Raw genomic sequence first — 19,847 nt, 5'->3', positions numbered from 1 at the left:
CCAAAGGCTGATCCCTCATTCCCTCCAGGGCTTTGCCCAAACGTTCCCTTGGCGGATGCTGGTCAAACACCGGACAGAAGCCAATCACCTTTAAAGTACGCGACCGGCTCAGATTCTATACATTTGTTCAGCAAGAAGGTCCTGCCTGTCCGCCAGGCGCCCCTGAGCAAGGCCCACATAAAAACAGCTACAACACAGCTTGGGAGGGGAGGTTGGCCCTCCCAGGACCCAGTCAGGGAGGTGCTGGCTTGGTCAGCCCTAAGGCACCCGGGAAAACGGACTCCGTGGCAGGGTCTGAGCGTGCAGTCCCCGACCCACACTTCCTCTCGGGGGCCCGCTGTTCCCAGCACTTTAGGGAATACATCCTTCCTTTGACGTGGGCCTCCCCTGCACCTCTCTGTCCAGCGGGGTCCACCGCTCACGAGGCGTCTCTCCCACACCTATGTGCACCTGGGCCGCGGGGGTCAGTGATCGAACACGTGAGCCAGGTGCAGACGGTCCTGTGACTCCTCAAGAAGGGCCAGTGCTCCGGGTCCGCAGCTGTCTGACAGCCTGGGGGAGCCCATGCCCAGCTGCCCTGAAACTTACTAGCTGCGCCACCCTGGGCAAAGAGCTCTACCTCTCTGTGCCTCTTTCTTCCCCCAAAAGGACGAGAACAATTAGAACCGCCTCCCAGGGCTGTTATCGGTGGCTTCAGGAGGGGTCAGTGCAGGGCTTGGCGAATCACAGGCGCGCTTGGTGGTGGTTAACACGATGGTTCTTTCCCACGGGTCCCCCGCCCCCGAGTCCCTTCCCGGAAGCCCAGCTGGGGGGATCTCTCCGGAGGGCACAGCTGCTCAGGTGCCCCTTTGCTCGGGCCCCCTCTGTGGCTCCACACACAGCCCGCAGCTGAGGACATCACAGGCTCTGACGCCTCATGGGTGGGCAGGCCGCTCGGCAACATCACGAAGGAGTGACTGGGGCGCCCATCGGCGGTCCTCCTCACCGGAAGTGATGGCACAGGCATCTGGGCCCGGGGGCAATAGCCTCCGCGCCGTACCATTCCCAGCCCCGGCAGCAGGTGGACCCGGACTGGCTGGGCCCACTCCGAGATGGCATCCGTAACTCCCAGACTCCATCAAAGACCCACAGACGCCCCCCAACACCCACACGGGCCCTTCTGCGACCCTGGAACCCCCGACGCCGAGTCGCTGTACGGTTGAGTCTGACGATCCCACTAAGGGCTTCTCTGCGTTCCAGCGCTTGAAGATTCAGCCAGCGTGGCGTCTCTGGGCTCACCAGAGCGTCCGGCGAACCAGAACGTCCCGTGCTGGGCCCGCAGTGGTTCTGCCCGCACAATGCAGTCAGAGGGACTGGGGGCTGGGTCCCGGGGCTGGGCTCCTCACCTGGCTGGGCCCTGGACGCTGATCAGACCCAGGTCCTCGGAGCTGTCGATGAGCTGGCACCGGAACTTCTGGTCCTGCAGCACCGTGCGGATGTGAGCCCAGTTGTGCTGCGCCACGGCCCCGCCCACTGCCAGGTAGTAGCCGTCCCCTGGAAGAGAAGCCCCGGCTCAGGACAGGACGGCAGGACGGGGCAACGCAGCGGGGCCTCTGGCCTGAGGACGTATTTACTCTTTTCTTAGCAGTGAATAGCTAAGGCAGAGCGCAGGGACCCTCTCCAGGGCCCCGGCTTCTCAGCGGGCGGGCGGGGGCAGGGATGGGGGGGGGCAGAGTGTAGGAGCTCCAAGGGCTGCACATGCCAAGGCAGCCCTCTCCTGGGACAGTCTGCGGCTTTCACCCACTTCTCAAAGGGCTCCCGATCCAGGAAAGGGGACACGCTCCCAACGCCAGCCGGCCACAGGGAGGCTGCTCCGTCTGTGTGTCCGTCTGTGCCGGGCAGCGTGGGGGGGTCCCTTTCCTCTCTGGCTCTCATTTCTCTCCACACTCCCCTGGCCCCTGGTCTCCAGGTCCCCCCTTGGCCTCGGCAGGACTTGCTGGGGCCAGGCACTGGGCTGGGCTCTATAGGCAATATCCCCTTGATGCCCGGGAGGCCTGGGAGGCTCAGTCCATTAAGCTTCTGCCTCCGGCTCGGGTCATGATCCCAGGACCGTGGGATGGAGCCCCACACCAGGCTCCCCGCTCAGCAAGGGGGTCTGCTTCCTCCTTTCGTTCTGGAGGTTCTTGTGTTCTTTCTCCCTCTTAAATAAATAAATAAAATATTTAAAAAAATATCTCCCCTTGATTCCCCCGAGGAGGCTGACGCTCACCACCACCCCAGAGTTTCAGAAAAGGAGACTGAAGTTCATGGAGGTCACATGATAGAAAATCAGACTCTGTCCAGTTCTGAGTCCACGGCCTGGGCCACACTGCCACCAGGGCAGGGGGTGAATGGAGGGCGTCCCGCCTCGGCCCAGCATCCTGGGAGAGCCACTGCCCTGGAGATCTGGGACCTGGGATAGCCGTGTGGCCCTGGGCCCATCACACAGCCTCTCTGAGCCTGTACACTCTCACCCGCAGGGCTGCGGCTCCTGGGGCGAGTGGGCTCCCGCTGGTCCCGCAACATCTCCAGGAAGAACCAGGGGAGGTGGGCCTGGGGGAGGTGGGGTCTCCTTCATCTCCGCTTTCTCGGTAGCTCCCCTCGCGACGGCCTCTTTCCTTCCTTCCTCATTGATTCCGACAGGGCCCCCGGCCATGGCGCAGCGGTGCCCGGGCAACCCCGGAGCTCCCGGCCGCTTCCACATCTGCACAGTGGGACGGGCCTGGAGTTGGCCTTGCGGACCAGGTGCACACAGCCACCGTGGGAGGGGCCACAGGGAGAGGCCCAGAGCTGGCAGCCAGGCTGGGTCGGCCCTGGGAGGCATCCCCTTCTCGGGGTCCTGCGTGGCAGCTGCTTCTCTCGGCCCGGAGACTGTTGGCTCTGGGCATCGGCCCTCGCAGGCCCAGCGCCAGCCCCGGACCCAGCGTAACCCGTGGACACCGTGGAGATGGTTGGGGCTCGGGAGGCCGGAGGAGATGGCTGGGGCTCGGGAGGCCGGAGGAGATGGCTGGGGCTCGGGAGGCCGGAGACCCCCCCACGTGCTCTCCTTTGACCCTTCCCAGGGGCTCCCCCACGGCTGTGAGGCACCCCTCACCATAGGGCCTCACTAGCCCTAGCCAAGGAGGGTGCCGCTGGTGGCCCCAGGCTGGAGATGAGGGGCGCGGCCTCTTGCCCTCTCTGGGAGCACATGCTGGCATCCGGTGCTCGCATGCGAGGTTGCCGGGGCTGCACTGGGGACCACCAACGGAAGCTTGGATCTGGGACCCTCCCCCTCCAAGCCCGCAGGGGCAGGAGCAGAAGCAGGGGCTGCGGTCCCCCTGCCCCCTCCCGCCCCGTCCAGGTGGGCCCTGGGACACTGCTGACCTTGGAGCTCCAGGTACCATGTGCTCTTCTGCTCCCCTAACCCGCTGCCCTCCAGATCCAACTCAGAGGCCTTCGCCTCCAGGAAGCCCTCCCTGAATACCAGAGCTGCGGTACTTCCTGGCAAAGGGCCGGGCCCCAGGTCACCCGCAGCCCTGTTGTCTCCTTCCTCCCTGCGTCCCAAAGCCGCCTCCGAGCCTCCTCTCTCGCGCCCATGGCTGTGGCTCTGCCCAGCCTGCAGCATCTCTGGCCTGGAGGGCTGCGTCTGTCCCCTCCTGGCCCCCCCGATGCTGCACCCCCACCCGCACTCCCACGCCCCTTAGGATGGTCCTAAAGCCTGTCAGAGCCTGCCCTGTGACCCCTTGGTTCTGATATGCTTGGCTCCACTCTTGGGCCAGGACCTGTCCCCATCCAGGCCCCCTGCTCACTAGGGCCTCACAGGACCTCAGCCACTCATCTTCTCAGGCTCCGCTCCAACATCCCCCGGCTCCAGGAGGCCCATGTACCCCACCCAACCCTGCACCACCGCCCCCTCCCCACAGTGGCCTGCCCGGGGACCAGCGTCTGTCCCCAACCCACAATCTCCCTCCAGCCAGGACAATACCCAAAAGATGCACGCACCTTTGCGTCCTTTGGACCACAGGGCTGGGCAGAAAGGGCTGCTCCTCACATCCCTGCCACCTACCCCTCTGGGGACACTTCGCAGGGACACTACCCCACCCCCAGGAGGATCTTGTCTTGGGAAACACACAGGTCTTGGCACCAGACAAAACTGGCCCAGGGGCGGTTTTGTGACTCGCTGGCTCCAATTCTTACTTGTCTGAGCCTGCTTTCTCATCTGCAAGATGGGCAGAGCCGCACGGGCCCCCACAGGACTGTTGAGAGCATCCAAGGATAAAAAACATCTACTGGTTAGGTTTGATTGTGGTTCCTCTTTTCTCTTAAAACTGATGAGCACAGAGGGAGACAGAAGCCAAAAAGACAAATCAGCCCCCAAGGGCCCTCCCCAACCCGTCCCTGGGCTGGGGACTCTTAAAGGACATCGGAATTCTGACAATGTCCTCTGCCCCAGCCCCGACATACCCTGTGACTCTCTGAAGCCACCCGAGGCCTCTCCCGGAAGGATGAGAGTTACTAGGGCCACCGGTGCCAGAGATGTGGCCGTAGGTGGACCTGGCATTTCCTGGGCACTGTCCCTCACCAAAGACCCGAAGCGCTGGTCCTGAGGCCACAGTCAGCACAGCTCAGGCCCTGCCCTCAAGCGGGCACGGCCAAGAGGGCAGTCAGCCAGCACAGAGTCCGGGGGCGCGGGCCCCAGCCGGGGAGCCAGGGGCTACAGACTTTATTTTCTATTTTTCGGTATTGTTGCCAAGCCTCCTGCGAGCACGTGTTCCGTCTGTGACGGGAAAGATCAGGCGAGCTCACGTTTGGGATTGACAGCCGCTTTGTACACAACCTTGATGGGATGCAAATCACCACATCCCCTTGACTTAACAGTGATCTGATGTAACAGCTATAATTACCCGCCCCCCCCCATCTAAAACATGCATATTCATGGCAGGAACGGTACAGTTTTTAAGGCTGAAAATAAAACAAAGTCTGCACGCCACCCGTTTGCTCGTGTTTGGCCGTGTCCCCGGGCCCGTCAGCACGATGCAGAGCCTCCCGGGATGTGACGCAGGTGTCCTCGTGCCTCCCTTGCATGCACACTTCCACCGGCGGGCTGAGCGCCGACCCTCCCGCCCGCCCTCCCTGGAGAACCTGGAGGCGCTGGAGTGCAGAAGCATCAGCGCCTTCTCCCTCCCCGGCTCCAGAGCCTGCCGTCCCCCAGCCCTGGCAAGGCAAGAGCTCCTCAAACTCTTGGGCCAGGAATCCCCCAGAATCACCCCAAAAGGCGCATCGTGGGTGCACCCTTAGACGGTGGCTCAGTTTACAACATCCTCTCACTACAGCTCCCCGTTGAGGGAACTAGCGAGGTCCCCGCGCCCCAGATGGTGAAATTGAGGCTTGGAGCAGAGGGACACAGTCAAGCCAGACGTCACCTCCTCCGGGAAGCCTTCCTCATCCTAGCTCCGCTCCTTCCCATAGCCTTCATACTCCTGCTCTTTGCCATCCCAGTGTTCTAATGGCCCCCTGGCCCGTCGGCCCGTAAGGTGGTCTGTCCATACATGAGCTCCCGGAGGCTCCAGCTGGCCTCCCTCTTCCCCTGCCTCTCCCGAGGGTAACGCCTGTGTGAGCACCGGGGGAGGAAGGGGCTGAGCTCATGCACGAAGCACACACGCTCTCACTGGGCCCACTGCATTCCTGATTTCTGCACCAGCACGGGCAGGAGGGAGGCCCCCCACGCCCTCCCGGCCCCCGCCCCCCCGTAAGAGCGCTCATCCAGGCGCACAGCCCGCAGCTGGCCAGTGCTACCCGGGGACATGCCGTATCCAGCAGCCACCCCAGAGGCCCGGGAGTCCCACCCGCCCTCAGCACCCCTGTCCCACCCCGAAGGACTCCATGGCTAGCGGCAAACTTGTCCCACCGCCCCTGCTCCCCACCAGAAACACAAACTCCATGCAGGCCAGAACACTCCTGGCTGGGTTCGCGGCTATGCTCTTGGTGCCTGGCTCGCGGTGAGCACTCAGGAGCTAGCACTGAACTCCCGCGCCTGCCCGACGCAAGCTCGCCTGCTCCTCGCTCTGCCTCCCTCTCCCAGTGCCCAGGCCGGAGCGTGCTTGCACACGCTGGGGACCTGACTGAGTCCCATGGAGAATGACCTGCCTTTGTCGGCCACAGAGCCAGGCCTGGAGCCGAGGGGCTGCCGGCTTCTCTGAATGGGCCGAGCACTTCTAGCCTCCCAACCCTGGCCCTGGATGGCACAGTCACCCACACGGAAACTGCACAGTTGACGCCTTTCTCTGCTGCAAATCCAAATTCACCGAGGTGGCAACGGGGCTCCCGCCTGGAGGAGGGGCGCCCCACTCTCTGCGAACCTCAGCAGTCTCTCTTGTTCCCTGGCAGAGACCCTCACGGGACTGGAGATGAGACGGCTCCAGCGGGAAGCAGGGGGTAAGGGCGGGGAAGCGGAAGTGAGGGGAAGCAGGTCTGGCTCAGGGCCACAGTCAGGGCTGCAGACAGGGAAGACAGGCACTGAGCTAACTGTCCCTGGGAGCATGCAAGCAAATGTGAAGGGACTGCAGAGGGCCACCCAGTAACAGCTTGAGGACTGAACTGCCTATCTTCCAAGGACCTGCCCCAGCCTGAGTCGGGATTCAGCACAGATGAAAGTCGACCCCGCACAGAGGCTAGAGACAGAAAGGTGCTAACATCTCCAGGTGAGCCTCCCCCCCCGGCTCACTCTGTTCCGGGCAGACGCGCTGAGCACCCCCACGGCGTGGCTGCTCTGAAACACGGCGGTCTGGACAGGTTCAAAGACAGAACCACGGAGCCCTAGAGCTCAGCGTCGCTGCCGGAACAAAGCCGACGTTCAGCCCGAACCCAGACCTCTCGTCTCCCGAGCCGCACCCGCTGCGCCACAGGGAACTGCAGCCCTCCCCGTGCGCCCACCAGCAGCAGCCACGAACCCTAGCACGGCTCCGCCGGCGGGACACCGCTCACCTTCAAACGCAGGGGCCAGGGCGGAGGCCTGGGAGCTGGGGGCCAGGCGGCTGACGGTCAGGTCGCTCTCGGTGCCGCCCCTGTGGTTCAGCATGCAGGTGTACACCGTGGAGCCTGGGGGCGGGAGGAAGACCCAGGGTGTGCGAGCCGCTCAGTCGGGCAGCCTCTCGGCACACCGAGTCTACGTGACCGCGTGACAGGAGGCCCTCAGAAGGCCTCTCCGTGCGGTGACGCCGCCACGACCCAGCGGGCCAGAGAGGGAAGGGCAGGTCCCCCAGTGCTGCCATGCCCTGAGGAGGAAAGGTCCTGAGTGGAGGTTCTTTCTTCTCGAAATGCCTTGAGCCGGGACCTGGACCCCCCCCCCCAGCCCACCCACCAACCATGCTGGAAGGTTCTCGGAGCAGGGGTGCTGTCTCACTCACTCCAGGGTGCCCAGCTGGCTGAGCTGAGGCTCCCACTGTGTTTTGAATAAGTGACTAGACGGACGGATGAATGAGGAGGGGGAAGGGAAAGTGGACGGAGGGCGCTGGGCGGGACTTGGGGGCGGACAGCAGGGATCAGCAGGGGCTTTAGAGGCGGTAAGCAGGGGGCGTGTGTGTACATAGGTAGGGGGCTTGGTTGGCTGGGGAAACGGTGTCATGGGCTGAATTGTGTCTCCCCAAAATGATATGTGGACGTCCCAACCCCGAGTACCCGTGAATGGGACCTTATTTGGAAACAGGGCTTTGCAGATGTAATCACATTAAGATGGTCTTTAAGGTGGGCCCTGATTCATATGGTGGCGTCTTTATAGGAGGAAGACACAGTGAGATGCCTGTGTGACATCGAGGCGGAGACCGCAGGGACGCACCCACAGCCAAGGAACCCCAAGGACCATCGGCCCCACCAGGAGCTGGAGAGGCTGCTGACGGTCCTACCCATGGTCTCAGAGCAAGCACAGCCTTGCTGCCACCTTGATCGTGACCTGCTAGCCTCCGGATTGTAAGACAACATGGTTTGCTTATTTAGAGCCACTAGTTGGGGTATTTCGTTATAGCAGCCCCAGGACACTAATACAGAGGGCATGGGTTGAGTTTTCAGGTGGATAGACACGTGGGTGGAGTGTAGGTAACACGAAAGGAGATGAAGATGCCAAGTATTTCAGGAAAACATGGTTCCTTCTTTACTTGGCACTCAAATTTTTCTGAGCATCCTGTATTTTCATTTCACTCTGGAAACCCTGTCTGGGGAGAGCATTCCTATGGCGGTGACAGGCTTAGGAGACATTTCCTGCAGGCCTGCTGCCTCGTATCCTTTCTGGAACAAAGTGAAGATGAAGGGGGGAGGGGGGAGGGGGAGGAGGGGCAGAAGGGGGGAGGGAGGAGGTGCTGGGGGCCTGAGGCCTGGGACTTGGCAACGAGGGCAGAGGGGTCCAGATGCAGGGGTGTGGGGCCAGCCTCAGGGGCAGAGCCATGAGCTAGAGGGGCCCAGAGGGGACAGGTTCAGCCAGCCAGCATAGGTGCCCAGAGCTCTGTCCTTGGAGCTCTTCCTGGCACTGGAGTGGGAAAGGAGCATGGTCCTTTGGAGGTCATACCCGGGGGTCGGTTGACATCAGCAGAGAACAGCCAGTCAGCAGCCTTCCTTGCATCCAAGCCCACCAGGTAGAACTTCCCGAAGTAGGACATGTTGAACACAGCAGCAGCCCCTCTGCAGGCCAGACACTCCTTCTTGATCTGTAAAGTTCCACGGATGAGGGATGCTGTGAGAGCTCTGAGATGTGCCTCCTCTGGGGGGCATGGGCTCTTCGCAGGGGATTGCAGCCCTCTGCTGCGCACCTGCTCTTAGGGCCCCCCTTGCCCCTCCCAGCTGGAGCACACCATGACCATTCTTCTCAAGCACAGGGAACGCTCTGCAGGGTGGCTCATACGCCATCAAAAAGGCAGTACGTTCAAAAGGATTAAGATCACACACAGCATGTTCTTGGAACACAATGGAATTTCATTAGGAGTCAATAGTAGGAGGAAAATTGGAGAGATCACATATAAGTGACATTAACCCACACACTCCTGAATAACCAAAGGATCGAAGCAAACATTCCCGAGGAGTTGGAAAATGCGTTGGGAAGGATGCCAGTGGAAATGCAGTACATAGAACAGGAGGGAATGAAGTCAGGGCTGTGCTCACAGAGACCTCACAGCTGCAAATGCCTCCAAGGAAAAGCAATCCTCAAATGGATGCCTCGGCTTCCCTCTTGGAGACACTGGAAAAAGAAGAGTGAAGGAAAGATGGACGGAAAGGAAAGAAGCAGGCTGAAGGGAAAACAATAAAGACTAGAATGGAATTAAGTGAAAAAAGGGAATAGGAAAGTTGAGAAAATCAGCAAAAGCAAAGTTGGTTCTTTGGAAGGATCAACAAAATTGACAGACCTTCAGTTAGACTCACAAAGAAAACAAAAGCAAGGACTCAAAGTACTAGATCAGGAATGAAAGAGGGGACATCACTACCCACCCTACAGCAATAAAAAGATTATAAGGGAATACCACACGGACCTGTCCGAAACATGTGAGACAGGAAATGGACAAATTCCTAGAAAGACGCAAGTAATAAACGCCGAAGAAGAAATGGAAAATCTGAACAGATCCGTAACAAAAAGAGATTGGGTTAGTAACTTACACTCCCTATAAAGATAATCCCTGGCCCAGATGGCTTCCTTGGTGAATTCTATCAAACATTCAAAGAAGAATTAACACCGAATAAAAAATACAAGAGTAGGAAATACTTCTTAATTTGTTCCACGAGGCCAGCATTACCCGAATGCCAAAGCTGGTCACAGATGCCCCTAAGAAAACGAAGCCAATATCCCTCATGAAAACCCTCAAGCAAATACTACTGAACCAACTCCAACAACATGTAAAAAGGAACACATACCACATTGAAGAGGGATTTCTCCCGGGAATGGGATGTCGGTTGGTCGTCCCCAGATGAAATGATGAAAGGGAACACAAAACAGAAACTATATGATCACCCCTATAAATGCTTAAAAAAAGTATTTGATAGAATCCAACACCTTTCATCATAAAAATAGTCAATAACCCAGGAATAGGAAGGAACTTCCTCAGCCTGATTAAAAGCATGCACAAAAATTCTACAGCCGACATTATACTATAACAGGAAAGGACTGAAAGTGTCCCTCCTAAGATCAGAAACAAGAAAGCTGTTTGCTCCGCTACTTCCACTCAGCATCATACTGGAGTTTCTAGTCAGTAGAGCAATGAGGCAAGAAAAAGGAACAGAAGGCATCGAGCTTGGAAAAGAAGGAGCAAGACGATCTCTTGAAGGTGGTGTGATCCGGCATACAGAAAATCCTAGGAACCCACAAAACAACTATTAAAACTAACAAAACAGTTCAAAACAAACAAACAAACAAAAAAACTAACAAAATAGTTCAACAGAGTGGCAGGACATAAGGTCAGTGTACAACAGACAAATACAAACTCTTGCTTTGTTCTTCATTTCACTAACAATCAAAAATGAAATTAAGAGAATGATTCCACTTACACCATCAAAAAGGACTCGTAGAGACTCGCAAATAAATTTAACAAAATAAGGGCAAAACTTACACTCTAAAAACTTGACAATATTTTTGAAAGAAACTAAGAAGCCCTAAATGAACTTTACAAAGTGAAGACTGGACTAGGGCTAAGGCGGCAATGCTCTCCACCGATCCAGATTCCACACGATCCCCACTACCGCCGCAGCCGGCTGCCGGGCAGAAACGGACAAACTGATCCGAAAATGCATACGGCAACGCAAGGGACGCAGAATACGTAAAACAATCTTGAGAAAGACGGGACTCGTGCTTCGCGATTCAAGACTCGTTACAATACCGCCATCCAGACAGAGGGCATTAACACAGGACGCGCGTCCCGGTCACTGGGATGGGACCGACGGTCCGGAAACAAGCCCTCACGGTTATGGTCCACTGGTTTCCCACAGGGACGCCAGGGCCACGGCCGGGGGAAGCAGGGATCTTCAACACGCAGCGCCGACACAGCTGGACGGCCGCTTTCACGCAAGAAAGGAAGTCGGACCCTTCCTCGCAGCATACACAGACCTTAGTCACAGTGGGTCACGGACCTAAGAATCAGAGCTAAACCCATAAACTTCTTAGGAGAAAATACGTGGGTCCATCTTCGTGGCCTTGGAAAGGGCGTTAGGAAATGCCCTTCGGAAGCAGAAGCACAAGCGGAAAAAGGAACCTCCCAACTGCGGGACTTGGCCAGAACTGGGAGCTTCTGTGTGCTGCCAACACCACCACCGAGGAAGGGCAGACGACCCACAGCGCGGGGGAGGATTCGTGCCCGGCAGAAGTCTGCAGAGAGGCTGTACCTGAATGTAACGAGAACTCTTCTGACTCAGTAAAAAGACCAACAACCTCATATAAAATGAGCAAGGTGTCTGCATAGACACCTCTCCAAAGCAGAGGGAGGAATGGCCAGTGAGCACATGGGAAGAAGCTCCGCGTCATCCGTCGGTAGGAAATGCGACTCAGAACCCCGATGAGAGACTCTCCGCTTCACACCCACCAGGACGGCTAGGGTCAAGAGAGTCGTAAGTGGTGGCGAGGCGGTGGAGAAGTCAGAACCCTCCGCCCCGCGGATGGGAACGAAACAGCGTAGCTGCTTTTGGAAAACGGTTGGCAAGTCCTCAACACATTAAGCGGCGAGTTCCCCCATGACTCAGAACTGCCGGCATCCACCAACCCTGCTAGCGTGTACCCGCGAGAAATGACCACCGAGGTGCACGCGGACACCCGTCCATGCACGATCCCAGCGGCACTGTTCGCAGCAGCCGAAATGCGGACACAGCTCGAGTGTCCGGCCATACACCGTAGCATGTCCGTGGGATGGAAGAGTCCCAGAGCACAGAGCAAAGATGCCCAGATACACCCCAAAACGTGGATGGACCTGGAACATTCCGTGCTGGGTGAGAGAAGCCAGGCACGAAAGACCGTGCCCTAAAGTGTCCCAGCGAGGTGAATCTGTAGGGACAGAAGGAGCTTAGTGGCTGCCTGTGGCTGGGCATGCGGTGGGGAGAGGGTAGGGGGCAGGGGTGCTGGCTAGCGGGCCGGGTTTGCTCTGCAGGTAGACAAAAGGGCTCTAACACCTGCTTGTGGGGACGGCTGCTCTGTCCCGCGAGGCCACTAACAAGCACGGGATTGTACGCCTGAAACGGACGGGTTGTACGGTACGGGATTCTATCTCAATAAAGCTGTTTTGTTTTGTTTTTAAAAAAGAGCCTGACTTGGGGCATCTGGGTGGCTCAGTGGGTTAAAGCCCCTGTCTTCGGCTCAGGTCGTGATCTCAGGGTCCTGGGATCGAGCCCCACAATCGGGCTCTCTGCTCAGCAGGGAGCCTGCTTCCTCCTCTCTCTCTGCCTGCCTCTCTGCCTACTTGTGATCTCTGTCTGCCAAATAAATAAATAAAATCTTTAAAAAGAAAAGAAAAGAAAAGAGCCTAATAGCCCTGCTGGCGGTCTGCAGGTGCCCCTGCTGGCAGTCCGCAGGTGCCCCAGACAAGGAGGTCCTCCTTGTGATCCTCGTGTTTTTCTCCTTGGTCTTCCGTCACCAAGCCCCTGGTTCTTTGCTCTGAACACGTCACCTAGCTGGCAAGCACAGGCGCCAACCAGATTCTGACGGCAGAAGATAAAACTCTGGCAGAAAAGTTGCCCCCGACCGAGCACTCACTGTGCGTCAGGGACCCGCGACCCTCCCACCCCGCAGTCCATCTACCAACCCGGACGAGGAAACTGTCGCAAGCCTCCTCGCGCTAAGTGCCCTCCGAAGCCCGGGAAGGGGGCGAGGTCGGCGGGGGCCTCCGCAGCTGGAAGGCCGCAGACGTGCCCCGGGCCAGGTCCGTCTAGCGCTGCGCGTCTGGTCCGGCTCCGGGTCCGGGGGTACCGTGTGGGTGGATCGGACTGAGTAGGGAGGACATTACACCGGGGAAACTGGCCAAGGCCCCGTCAGGCTTCCCCGGGAGAGCTGGGTCCACACCTGGTCGGCGCCGCTCCGGAGCCCCCACGCCTCCAGCCTCCGCAGACACCCCTCGCCTCTGGGTCGCTCCCGCGCCCGTCAGGTCAGGCGCGGCGGGAGCCTCGCTGATGCTGCGGGGCTGCAGAGCAAACCCAGACCAGACTCCGGGCTGAGTCTCGTCTCCCCGGGCTGGGGCGGTGCCAGCGCCCAGAACAAGTGTGTGTTTCATGCTTTGGGACTGTTCAGGCGCATCTGCGGGGGCTGCGTGAAGCCACCCAGCCAAGTTGGCATCCCCTCCGGGCTCCCACGTCCCCGAGGGCCAGACGTCCTGCCGGCCCTGGGCGGCGCGGGTGCTGAAGCGCCAGACGGGAGCCCCCCGCGCCCCGAGAGGCAGCGCCGGGATTCTGGGAGCTTCCAGAGGCACGTGCCTTCGGCTTCCACTTCCCAGGCCCCTCCCCTGAGCCGTCACCAGGAGAACGAGCTTGGGGGAGGCCACGGGACCACCTGCAGGCTCTGTGAGGCTCAAAATGGAACTGCGGACCCGGTTCCAAAAGTTTGCACAGTTTTGAGATGGCGACGGCAGAGCGTTAATCGGGGGGCAGGGCCCCACTGAGCTGGGCCCCAGGTGACCTCGTAGGCCGCACACCCAGGAAGCTGGCTGGCCGCCTTCCCTCTGGGGCTGCCTCCCGGGCCACCCTGGGCCGGCACCTGCCAGGGGAGCCCTCGGCTCCATGCCCACATCAGGGGGCGGCCAAGGCCGTGCTCCTGCCCCGGAGCAGCCACCAGGACAAGAGCTGGGCCCTGTTCTACTGGGTGACCCCTTTACCAAACGGCTGGGCCGCTCGGCAAGGAAGCTGGCATTGTTTTCTGCAGAAACCACCCACCAAAACATCTCTGCGTGGGGCAGACGGGAGGTGGTCAGGCCCCAAGTCCTTGTCACCCCCCAGAGTTGGAGTCGGGCACTCAGGCCGGGGCAATGAGCGGTCAGGTTCGCCGTCTGACCAGACTCAGCTGCCCACTTCTGCAGCCGGGGGGACGGTAAGCAGACCCCAGACCCCCTGCTTGTCCCCTGGAGGGGCCCGTCTGGGATCTGCACATCCTGGATCTACTCTGCGAGAGGGAGGGGACCCACCACGCTGGGCCCGGAGGAAGGAGCGAGTCACTCACAGGGTCTCACGCAAGCTTGCCTCAGAACGGCTCTAGGGCAGGGGGGTCTGAGGCTCAGAGAGGGGCAGCCCCTGGCCTGGGGCCACACAGCCAGCCCAGCCCCGCTGCCTGTAGCAATAATACCGTCCTCAGGTCTAACCACGGGCCGGGCCAAGCCTCGGTACAGAGCAGTGGGGCGGGGTGGGGGGGAGAAACATCACCAAATTCTCCTCCACACGGAGCCAGCCAAGCACAGGGTAGACAGGACGGAGCCCCCAGAGCCTCCGGCTGCACCAGGGATGGGGGTGGGGGCCTGGGCACTGACCACATCGTGGTGCGGCGGGAAGTCGAAGGTGTACTCGTCCCCGAGCAGGCGGCCGTAGGCGTGGTCTCTGTGCGCCCGGTTTCCGTAGGCCCCGTAGTAGTCGTACTGCAGAACCTGGGGGACGACACGCCGTCACCGTCCTGCTCCTCCTCTCTTCCCTCTGTCCTTCCCTCCCTGTGCACGCACACGCGTACGCACACACACGTGCTCGGCTTGGCGGGCAGGGAGCTGGCTCCCACAGGGGCGGCGACGGAGCGGACGATCCGGTCCAGCCTCACCGAGCCGCCTCTGCAGGGCTGTGCTGTGCGTGCGGGGCGGGGGAGGGGACAGGGCTCAGCCGTCCACGATCCCTCCCTCGGAGGACACCCTAATCGCCCTGTGGGGGGTCTGAGAGCCGGTGTCGGGAGCGAGCCGGGGCTGTGCGGGGTGGGGCCTGGGAGGATGGAGAGGAAGTTGGGTGGGGGCAGGGTGGGGAGAGACCAGGGCTGACCAGGAGGCAAGGGCCGGTCAGGGCCGCTGTCAGGGCTTTCAGGGCAAGACTACGGCAGCGGGATAAGGCCCCGGCACCAGCGCGTTGAGGGTGACCGAGTTAGGGTCCAACGCCATTGCTGTGGCCATCAAGACCACACCACCCTCCAAGGGCCTCAGGCTCCCAGGGATGGAGATCCTCTCTACAGATGGGAAATGGAGGCAGAGAGCTTCTAGCTTGACCTAGGTCACATGCAAGGACTGGACAGGCCTGGCATACACCTGGAGGCAGGTGGGCCCCAGAGGCTGGGTCCTCCGCGGCCACTTGCCGTGGCCTGTCCTGCACCTGTCGGCAGCTCTGAGATGCCCACAGCCAAGAGGCCCCGCCCCACCCCTGCTGCTGCTGAGGGAGCCGGTCAGCCGTCACCTGGCAGCGTGGCCAGCCCCGCCCAGCCTCCTTCCCCCAGCAAGAGCCGAGTGTGAGATTCTGACTGCGCTGGGCCACTCAGCCGCCCTGGGGCCCCCCTCAAGCCCTGGCATCTGGGGCGGGGCCTCTGCACAGTCATCTCTCTGCCCAGCAGGTGCAGTTCCCACCGGCCCCTGAGGCCCCAGAACGGGCATTCCAGGTCGCTGTAGCCTGGCTGGGCATCCGGGATCTGGGGGACATCTTGTCACCTCGTGCCCTGGACACCTAGGATGGCTCCCAGGTGAGAGGTGCAGAGCCCACCCATCTCCAGAGCAAGGGTCCCGGTCCCTGCTCCACTGTCTTCTACTCTCCTGGGGGACGGGGGCTTCCAGGGACAGGCCAGCTGGCATGTGGAGGGCTCTGCTCAAGGCACCCTGTCCTCGTGGCCCCAGCCTCTCCGCCTCCTGGGGACAGGCCTGTCCCCCAGCATCTTAGAGAGCCTGTCTCCTCTGTCCTCAGGTGTCTCAGCGTTTGCCTGTCCCTCCAGGGGAGCTCCATGCTCCTGAGCAGAGGGCAAGGGCCTCTACAGGCTGATGGGAGAAGGGGCCAGGACCGAGGAGCCTGAGAACATGACCTCTGGGCAGTAGCGAGCTCTGGTGTCTGCCTCGCTTGCCTCCGGATGCCCTGGAAGCGGCCTTGGGCCCTGAGTTGCTACGGAGACGGGAGGAGTTTGCGCAGGAAGGGGACTGGGAAACAGCAGAGGGAGATTTGCACAAATCTGGATCAAATACTGTCCCTCTGGCTGGGCTGGAAGCATCACCACGCCTGCTCCAGCAGACCCCAGCCCCAAGCTTCACGGGTGGGCGGCGTGGCTTCTTTTCTGACGGCCCCAGGGCCCATGGGAGGCACGGTGGAGGGGGGCGGGGGGCAGCCCCCAGGAGGGCACCAGAGGCCAGGAGGCTGTGAAATCCCAACTTACAAACTAGCGCGGAACGCCTAATTTGGGGCTAAGTCCTCCTACTAACATAAAACACCAGTTGCAGTTGCCAAAAATATATGAACAAAATTATGAGAAGACGCGCTAATTTCTCCTACACACGGGCGGGGGCTGCGCTGAGCACGGCCTCCTCACTGTGGCACACCAGCTTTCCCCGGGGCCACGGGCTTTTCGGAGCCCCAGAAGGCCTGAGTGACAGCCCCGGGGCCATCAGCAGGGGAGGGGCTCTGGGCGCAGCTACAGGGGCTCAGCCTTCCTGCACACAAGACTCACCCTCCCCACAGGCCCCGCCTGGGCTGGCAGCCTGGCAGGTGGGGTGGGGGACGGGCGTGGAGGGGGACCCGGCCCAGGGGGTCTACTCACCGGAGCTGTGCCTTGGGGAGTAAACCAGCCCGGCCGCTCCCAGCCCTGTCGCTCCTGGAACACACAGCCTCGGGCGAGTAGCTCCTGGGTAGGGGTGGGGAAGAAGCAACCTTCAGGCTGGGCCAGACTACCCCCAGGCCGGGCAGCTAGTGACCTCCAGGGAGCAGAGGGCAAAGAGGTCTGGTGGTGGGACCCAGGACCCCATGCCTGCCCCAGAACCCCGCCCCAGCTCCCCCTGCCCCACTCCAAGAGTCCCAGCCTATTGAGAGACCTTCTGCTAGGGACAGAATTGCACCCCCAAGCTCCTATGTTGAAGCCCTAACTCGCAGTGGGGCTGCATTTGGAGACGGGCCCATGAGGAGGGGAGGGAGTGAGGTCATGCCGGGGGGCCCTGGTCCCAGGAAGGGAGGGCCAGGCCGTGCCACCACCCCGACAGGGCAGACGCAGCAAGACGGCAGCCCTGGGCAGCTAGGAAGACGGGCTGCACCTGGAGCCGGGCAGCAGCACCGGGCTCTGGGCTCCCAGGCTCCAGAACGGGGCGAAGGGAGGTCTACGGGGTCAGCCACCCCGTCTGCGCTGTGCTGTTCCAACAGTGGGAAGAGGCCAGCAGTCTCCCTCCTAGGTCCCCCCCCCAACCCAAGAGAAGCGACAGCAGCAGCAGGTGGCAACCACCCAGCAGCAGATGTCGGTGACCGAGCACGGTGAACCCAGTGACCCTGCAGCGGCGTCCGACACGCGCCGCATCGCGGGCGAGCCTCTGGCACGCGGGCCGGGAAAGGAAGGTCACGTGTCGCTCGGCTTCCCTCACATGCAATGCCCACCGCAGAGACAGAAAAACCCGGGGGTGGCTGTTCTAGGCGGGGCCGGGGGCAGGGAGAGTGGGGAAGCCCTGCGTCACGGGCACGCGGTCCCCTTTCGGTGGCGGTGACGGTCGCACAGTGTCGTGAACGTCCTTATCTCCTGAATCGTGTGCTTTAATGCGGTTGAAATAGCCAATTTTATGTGTCCTTCACCGCGAGACAAAAATGTAACAGCCTAAATTGGTTTCCTGGGCCGAGCTCACACGTGCCTGCGCGCAGGGACCGCCCCCGCGGCACCGAGCCGCTCTCAGACAGCAGGACCGTGTCCAAGAATCCGGCTCCGTTCCAATGCTGTCTGCCCTGGGACGGCATCCGAGTCCCGGGGGAGGTGGGGATCCCTCACCGCTGCCCCCTACTCCGGGCTGTCACCTGTGCTCCAGACCGACCGGCCGTGGGTCAGGACCCCAACTCGGGCAGCACGGATTTGCTAAGCGGCTCACACGGCTCCGGCTCCGAGAGCGGTTTCCCCCACTGGGTCGCCCGTGCACTGCAGGAGGCGAGAGCTCGGGGACAGCCCAACGCAAGCGGGACACGCGGGACGTCAGGCCAAGTGTAGGGGAGGGTGTGGGGCTTCCGGCTCTGCCCGAATCTCCACGGGCTCCCCAGCCCAGACGCTCTCTGTGCCCCTCCTTTGGGGTGTTTAGGAAGGCGTCATTCCATAGGCACGACTGATGGAAGCAGTGGCCGCTGGTGATTGAGTCCACCTGCCGCCCCCCCCTTTCCTCCCCAGGGACCAGGGGTGGGACAGGAAGTTCCTGTCCCCTAATCACGGGGCTTCCAGCTGGGTTGCCTGGCAGGCAGTCTCCTTCCTTAGCTTGAGCCCAAAGCCGCTATTAACGTAACAAAAGGCGTCTTTTTGGCTCTTGACACCTAGGGAATTCCAAGGGTTCAGACCTTCCCACCAGACATGTTCCTTACTCTAAGTCACAGCGTGGCACGGACACAATAAAGTCCTAGAGCGGCAGGTTTCTTTGAAAATCAATTTGGGCTGGGGAACTGCCACTCTCACGTTTGGAAGGGGCCTGCGTCCCCCCGCGGCCCCGCCCAACAGGCAACGGCCCCGGAGCCCCAGGCTGAGCAGCTCCAGAAGCCGGGGCTGGCAGGGGTCCCGAGGCTCTGGACCGGCCGCCTCTGCCGACTCCCGTGGGCCACCCAGACCCCGAGCAGGGAGGGAAGGGGCCGAGGTCACACTCCCAACCGGTGACACCCCAGAAATGTCCTCTTCGGACATCCAAGGGGGCAGCAGCTGAGGACACAAAAGATCCCCTGCAGTGAGTGACGGAGGCGTGTGCCTCGGGGGAGCGTCCCCTCCCCAGGAGGGAAACAGGGGGGCTGGGCTCTTCTCATACAACAACGTATGGCCAGGAGGTGTCGCGGGCAGGGCTGGCCCTGTGGGAAGGCGGAAGCGTTGCTGGGCACGGCGGGGGGGCGGGGGGGCGCTGGCTCCTGCGCGTGCCCTTTGGGCAAAGCTGTACACTCCTGAGTGGTCCTTATGAGCCCTCCTGCTTCCACAGCCAGCCAAGCAAGCCCTGTGTTCGCTGGGGAGGCCGTGGAGCCCTCAGGATCATGCAGGGTGAATAAAGGCCCGGGCAGCCTGGGGAGGGCCGGAGGCTGTGTGGGGTCCGAGACCGTTGCTGGTCCCCTACGCTGAGCCAAAGGCCCGGGCAGCCTGGGAACCACTGATGTCTTTGGGCCTCTCCCCAGGAGGTGCAGGGGACACTGGGTCCCTCTGGGGTCCAGGCCCTGGAGTCCCAGATGAAGGAGGTTCCTTTACTCAGCTCCGGAGGGGAGCCGCCCTTTCCTGCCACCCATCCTGCCGCCCCTTCATCCACCCATTCGGCAGACGCTCCCTGAACAGTGGTATGAGTCAGGCTCTGGGCTCAGTGCTCGGGAACCAGAGACACGACCGGCACAGCTCCCCAGCCCAGGGCCACAGAGAGGCAGAGCTTGCATAGGCTGGAGGCACAGGGCAGGTGCCTGGCTTCGGGGGGGGGGGGGGCTGCGAGAGTGCACAGGGCCAAGCCCCTGGAAGGGCATCCGACGATGGGTTTTATCATACAGGTAGAAGCTGGCCAGGGAGGAAAGGCAGCCAAAACACCCCCGTCCACTCCCCCCCAACCCCGAGCAGAAGCTCGTGTCCGTGGCATGCCCTCCTCCCACACGGGACCCACTGACGCTGGCCTGCCACTCCGGGCCACCAGCAGCCAGAGAGGGCTCCGAGCACATTCTGCCAGGAAGACCCTGGGAATGACCGAGCCCCCATCGCCTCAGCAGCTGGGGCGCCACACGCC

The 19,847-nt window shown here is 61.2% G+C and overlaps 1 protein-coding gene across 2 annotated transcripts in view; it reads right to left on the bottom strand.

Annotated features, from left to right (window-relative positions):
* The window catches only part of SARDH (sarcosine dehydrogenase), a 60,362-nt gene that overhangs the window by 19,533 nt on the left and 20,982 nt on the right, over positions 1–19,847 (bottom strand). For both annotated transcript variants that reach the window (XM_082696240.1, XM_082696241.1), the window contains exons 13-17: positions 16,697–16,780; positions 14,463–14,576; positions 8,555–8,693; positions 6,982–7,095; positions 1,386–1,533 (exon numbers count right to left, since the gene is read on the bottom strand). In XM_082696240.1, the coding sequence (XP_082552366.1) occupies positions 1,386–1,533; positions 6,982–7,095; positions 8,555–8,693; positions 14,463–14,576; positions 16,697–16,780 (599 nt within the window). The remainder of the gene's footprint in view (positions 1–1,385; positions 1,534–6,981; positions 7,096–8,554; positions 8,694–14,462; positions 14,577–16,696; positions 16,781–19,847) is intronic.

This window comes from Mustela nivalis (genome assembly GCF_964662115.1).
Source record: "Mustela nivalis genome assembly, chromosome: 13".
Classification (NCBI taxonomy): Eukaryota; Metazoa; Chordata; class Mammalia; order Carnivora; family Mustelidae; genus Mustela; species Mustela nivalis.
This window is presented reverse-complemented; position numbering and strand designations above follow the sequence as displayed.